General features: G+C 58.1%; 1 protein-coding gene across 2 annotated transcripts; it reads right to left on the reverse strand.

Annotated features, from left to right (window-relative positions):
- Positions 1 to 893: 893 nt before the first annotated feature.
- Positions 894 to 4,526, reverse strand: LOC109439914 (patr class I histocompatibility antigen, A-126 alpha chain-like). 2 transcript variants are annotated; one of them, XM_088795727.1, is made up of 8 exons: positions 4,276 to 4,526; positions 3,750 to 4,034; positions 3,234 to 3,509; positions 2,367 to 2,642; positions 2,136 to 2,249; positions 1,650 to 1,682; positions 1,466 to 1,513; positions 894 to 1,307 (listed from the first exon to the last, which is right to left on the reverse strand). In XM_088795727.1, exons 1-8 carry the CDS (start codon positions 4,346 to 4,348, stop codon positions 1,303 to 1,305), a joined length of 1,110 nt encoding a protein of 369 aa, XP_088651853.1. In that variant the 5' UTR covers positions 4,349 to 4,526; the 3' UTR covers positions 894 to 1,302. The 2 variants fall into 2 exon arrangements, with proteins under 2 accessions (XP_088651853.1, XP_088651854.1); XM_088795728.1 differs by lacking the exons at positions 894 to 1,307; positions 1,466 to 1,513 and having other exon boundaries at positions 1,615 to 1,682; positions 4,276 to 4,476.
- Between the last annotated feature and the right edge of the window lie 1,208 nt (positions 4,527 to 5,734).

Consider the following 5,734-nt stretch of genomic DNA (forward strand, 5'->3'; position numbering starts at 1 on the left):
TGGCAGCTACAGCACCAAGTCCCCTCACACTGGCATCACGGCCACCTCCACTTTTCTCACAGGTGCTGCTCTCCCCCTCCCCCCTTCTTTCTCTCGCACCTGCCCTCCTGCTCACCACAGCAGCTATATTTCCCTCTTCAGGAACAGTGAGCTCCGACTTACGGGTCCTATTCTCCAACCAAATATGAAGTAGACGCTGCTTCATCAACCCGAGTTTGGACTGGAGCCAGCACTAGAGCTCAGGGCGGGGAGAGAGGATGGCAAGCAGAGTAGAATTCCAGCAGAAACTTATCTAAGATGGGAAATCACGGGATCCCTCCTCTGCTCATTCCAGAATCTGGTTCCTCTGATAGTTTGTGAAAAGATGGGGAGAACCATCAAGCCCTAGATGGAGGTGAGAGCTGGATGAGTCTGAAAATTTATCTCTCAAGCTTGAGACTCCTGTGTGCAGGGTCCCCCTGGACTTGTGGGGACAACGACAGGTAAAACACCTCCTGCTGGTGACAGCCAGGGGACACCCAGAGGAGAATGAGACCAGGACTCATAACAAGAACAAACACAGTCATATTCCTCTGTGGAAACAACAAATGAACACCCAGAAGATGGGGGCTAAGGGCCGGGCCAGGCCCGAGACTTGGTGACCCAGCCACACGAAGCCATCACTGACAAGACCAGACCTGGGTGATGCTGGAGTCCCTGTGTTCACAGGTTCTGGTGGGACAAGGTTCCACTGAAGGGACAAGGACAAAGGGGCAGAGAGGTGACCCTGCTGAGGAGGGACCACATCAGAGCCCATGATGCACTGAGCCCCGACTGGGCTCAGGCCGCGTCCACGCTAGGTCCTCACAGCCTCTCCTGTCTCCACTCGCAACAGACTCAGCACAGCAAACACACAGATTCTGGAAGTTTCTCAGTGCTTCCATTTATTTCCTCTCCAACTTTAGGATTTTCTCCTTCAATTAATTCCTCAACCGTTCATAGCAAGAACTGAAAAAACAAATTCGTAGCCAGATTCTTATTTCAACAGGAAGTAAGAAGTTGCTGCTCAGTGTAACATGAAGTAAAGGCGGGGATGGAAACAGCCTCTGCTGGAACAGGACAGTGGGTCAGGGAAGAGACTCGGTCAGTGTGGGGAGGGGGCGTGGAGGGCAGGGGCGGGCAGTCTCCCAGCTCCTCACATGATGCGAGAGGAACGCAGACACATTCAGATGCCCTTTGCAGAAAGAGAGCTCAGAGGTTCCTGTGTCACAAAGTGGGGGCAGGAACAAATCTTGCATCATCAGTCCCCACAAGGCAGCTGTCTCACGCTGTAGAAGAAAATAATCACGAACAAATTCAGGTTAGTGGCTGTAAGTGGTGATATTCTCAATAGTCCACCGCTGCTCAAACTGTCTCTAAGAATCCCCAGTACCCAGTCCTGTCCCCTCTGTCCCCTCCCGCCAACTTGAGGCCCCCCAGGTCTCACCTTTAGAAGCTGTGAGGGACACATCAGAGCCCTGGGCACTGTCACCGCCTGGGGGAGAATAAGACAGGATGTGGTCAGAACTCACAGCAGATGTGGCTAAAGGAGGAATCATGGGGGTGGGTGAGCTCCCCAAGGGCTTCCATCTATTCCAAGCGTCTCAGGGATCACCCCCCTCCATACTCACCGGCAGCCTGAGTGTAGCTCCCTCCTTTTCCACCTGCAGGAAGAAACCATCACATGAAAAGCCAGGAAGGAGGCAGGACCATGAGGTCCTAAAGGAACCCTCTGGTCCTGGACCCCAGAGAAGTTTCCAGAAATGTGACTGCAGACCCACTAAGGCAGGATCAGGAAAGCTGAGGAAAGCACATGTGTGGGGACTGGACCCACCACCCTCCTGGAGGTCTGTCCTCAGCAGGGACCTTCCGCTCTGACCTGTGACTATTGATAATCACGTCCCCATCACCAGAATCACCAAGGTGATAAAAACCTGTCCCTCATTTTCACACGTGCATTAATAAAGTGTAATTAATAATAGTGTAAATAGGGCCCCAGACTGGGAAAGCACACGTGTGTGGATGGTCCTTCCCACTAACGAGGCAGGACATACATCCATCTAGGGCTTGAAACCCCCCAGTGAGACAAGACACCTCAGTCCCCGCCCCTTCCCTACCTGAGCGCTTCTTCCTCCACAGCACAGCTGTAATGACCGCAGCTCCAAGGAGGACCAGCCCAGCAATGACGCCCACCACCATGCCAGCGGGGATGGTGGCCTGAGGAGACGGCTCTGGAAGGGAAGGGAAGGTGAGGGCCCTGACCCCCAGGCCTCAGCCCCGACCTGACGTCCTCCAGAGGCCCCTGCTTTCCCTGAGAAGAGGCTCTGTGCCCACGGCCCCCTCCGTACCCCATCTCAGGGTCAGGGGTTCGGGCAGCCCCTCGTGATGCACATGGCACGTGTATCTCTGCTCCTCTCCAGAAGGCACCCCCACAGCTGCCCACTTCTGGAAGGTCCCGTCCCCCGCAGGCCTGGTCTCCACGAGCTCCGTGTCCTGGGTCAGGTCCTCCCCGTCCCGCTGCCAGGTCAGGGTGATCTCCGCAGGGTAGAAGCCCAGCGCCCAGCACCTCAGGGTGACGTCACGGTCAGAGGTGCGGTGGTGGGTCACGTGTGTCTTTGGAGGATCTGAAGGGAAGGGTCAGAAAATTCAGGACCTTTGCATCCCTCAGGGGACACTCCAGCAGTGGTCATGTGACCATCCCGAGAGCGGTCAGGACAACTGGGTGGGGGAAGGGAGCACAAAACCCAGACACCACACTGGACACAGGCATCCGGGATAATCTCTAGTCTTTAGAAAGTTCTAGAAATGGGTGAGACAGCCCAGGACAGAGACAGGTCTCTGATGGAGAGAAAAGGGATTCCTGGTCCTGAGCTGGGTGGAGGCCACATGACTCAGAAAAGCTGGGGTCACAGCTCAGTCACACTGTGTGCGGGGCATCGAACAAGGCCTGAGAGAGAAAGTCCCCCCGGGTTCCCAGAGCAGCTGCCAGAGTCACAGGGAACCGCTGCTCAGTCATTTCTGAGATGGTCCCCCCTCCATCCCCTGAGAGACTGCACCCCTAACTGTCCCTGCGAGAAGGGGGGCCCTTAGGGTCGCTCTTTGGTACCGGATCTGAAAACCCAGGCGGACTCCATCTCCCGGGGTCGGGGAGGGGGTGTCCGGGTGTTGATCCCGTTTCCTCCTCTCCTCGTAGGAGGCCCCGCGGCCCCTCTCACCTGCGCGCTGCAGCGTCTCCTTCCCCTTCTCCAGGTATTTGCCGAGCGTCTCCCTGCACCTGCCCTCAAAGTAGCCCCTGTGTCGCTCCGCCACCTCGGCCGCCTCCAACTTCCGCCGGGAGATCTGAGCCGCCGTGTCCGCCGCGGTCCAGGAGCGCAGGTCCTCGTTCAGGGCGAGGTAGTCGGCGCCGTCGTAGCCGTACTGATAGTACCCGCGGAGGAGGCGCCCGTCCGGCCCCACGTCGCAGCCGAACATCCACTGGAGGGTGTGAGACCCTGACCCCGCCCCGCCGTCAGCTCCGACCTTTAACCCCGACCCTTAACCCCGCCCCGTCCGCCCCGCAGTGATGGCGCCTGAACTGAAACTGAAAGCAGATCTGAGTCCCCGCGGGCTCTTCCCGGGTGGAGGCGCCGGGCGGGTCCCGCAGCCTCGGGGTGAAGCTTGGACCCGGAGACTCGGGGAGACCCCGGCCCGTCCGTGGGGGTCGTGACCGGGACCCGGGCCGCGTCGCTCACCGGCCTCGCTCTGGTTGTAGTAGCCGCGCAGGGTGTTCAGGTTCACTCGGTTAGTCTGTGCGTGGCCCTTGGCGCTCTGCGTCTCCCGGTCCCAGTACCCCGGCTCCACCTGCTCCACCCACGGCCCCTCCATCCACGCCGCCCGCGGCTCCACCCTCGGACTCGCCGCGTCGCTGTCGAACCGCACGAACTGCGTGTCGTCCACGTAGCCGACGGCGATGAACCGGGGCTCCCCGCGGCCGGGCCGGGACCAGGAGGTTTCGAAATACCTCAGGGAGTGGGAGCCTGGGGACGGGGACGGGGAGGGGCTGAGACCCAGGCGACCCTCCTCCCGGCGCGGGTCCCGGGTCCGCGGGCGATGGGCCGGGAGGGGCGGGGACCCGGGAGACGGAAACGGGGGGGACGGAGAGGGGAGTGGTCTGGCCCGGGCGGTGGGGACACATCCTCCCCGGGGTCCTGCGTCCCCATCGGGCGGTCCCCTCGCTTTCCCCCCGCGGAGGCCGTTCCCTCCCGACCCCGCACTCACCCGCCCGGGTCCCCGTCAGGCCCAGGGCCCCCGAGAGCAGCAGGAGGAGGGTTCCGGGGCCCATGACGCGCATCCTCGGGGTCAGGGGACAATCTGCGTGCGGGCGGGTGCGTGGACACTTTATAACCAGAAAGGCGGTGACACTGATTGGCTTCTCTGGAAACCGAACACGCAATGGGAGTGAGAACTGGGGCCGCGTCACGAGTTTCCAGACAGGAGGACCCGACACAGGTTGTGAGAAGGAGAAGTGAAACCGCGGGGAGGTGGGGGCTCCCCAACACTGAGCTTCCCCGCCCCAGACTCCGCCCTCAGGGGACCTGGGACTCTGCCCTGACCCCTCCTCCTGTACGGAGCGCTCTGTGTCAAGCTGTCACCCTGAGTCCTGACCCAGGGGCTGTCTGAGGAACCAGGACTCGGCCCCTTTTCCTTCTCTTCCTGGAATCCCACTCCCAGAAATGGACGCCCTGCTCCCACCCTTTACCTCTCCCCCTGGACTATTCTGGAAGAAGACACCCCCAGGGAACTTGATACCACAGAGTGAGCTCGCCCTGGGAATAGAGGAAGGACAGGGCTTTTCTCTTTCACCCTGGAGAACTTGTGCCTGAAAACACCAGCTAGAGATTCTCACAGACACCAGTCTCCTTGTTGTTTATTAACCACAGTGGGGAACAAGCTTGGAAACCCCTGATCACCAGGAAGCTAATCTGTAAAACCGTGACTTGTCCCCTTGGTGCAGAAATGTGTGTAAACAGCGCTGCAGCCAGACTCTCAAAGCTCCTAAGTCTCACTTTCCCAGACGGTACACCTGTGACTCCGGATGTTTCTATTGTAAAATGATCTTTGTTCCACAGCCCTGAGTTTGTCTGTTGAGTCCCCGCATCCTCAATACAAAGAAGCAGGGGAAGCAGTTTGTTACTGTGCATTTCAACGAGGACCATGTACAACCTCAAAGCTGCAAGTGTTCAAAGCAGTTAAAATGCCCTTCACCAGGGCTCCTGTGCTGCCTATTTTTATGAATAATTCACATCTCAGCAGTGTGCATATTTTATTGGGACATATTATTATTATTTTTAAACTGAGTAGCACAAGGAGGCGATTAGTTTTTAGGCAGCTCCACAGAACACCCCGCTCGGTCCCAGATAATTTACTAAAGATCTATAACAACGTATTTCAGCCCGAGAGTTCCACTGCTTTAGGATTCTTCACCTCTGCCTCTTTCCCTCCCCCTGCTTCTCCAGCCCTTCTCTGTCTCTCTCACACCTCAGGTCCTCTTTCCACTTAGTCCCCACCACCCTCTCACTCCTGATTGTGATACTAGTGCCACCACCTCACCTGCCAGCCAAGGACTGTTCTCCCCACAGGGATTGGCGATTCTGTTAATGTCAGTGAGACTGTGTCATTTCTTCACTAAAAATACCCCAATGGCTCCGAATCACTCTGGGAAGCTTCTAGAATGTAA

The sequence above is a fragment of the Rhinolophus sinicus genome, chromosome 2 (genome assembly GCF_057876585.1).
Source record: "Rhinolophus sinicus isolate RSI-liver-muscle chromosome 2, RSI-T2T, whole genome shotgun sequence".
Classification (NCBI taxonomy): Eukaryota; Metazoa; Chordata; class Mammalia; order Chiroptera; family Rhinolophidae; genus Rhinolophus; species Rhinolophus sinicus.

What these genes read in the sequence shown, in the direction of transcription:
- LOC109439914 (XM_088795727.1), bottom strand. Translation starts at nt 4,348, where the DNA reads ATGCGCGTCATGGGCCCCGGAACCCTCCTCCTGCTGCTCTCGGGGGCC. An exon ending in CTACAACCAGAGCGAGGCCG is followed by an intron (nt 3,510 to 3,749) that starts GTGAGCGACGCG and finishes GGGCGGGGTCAG; the next exon opens with GGTCTCACACCCTCCAGTGG. An exon ending in GGAGACGCTGCAGCGCGCAG is followed by an intron (nt 2,643 to 3,233) that starts GTGAGAGGGGCC and finishes CCTTCCCTTCAG; the next exon opens with ATCCTCCAAAGACACACGTG.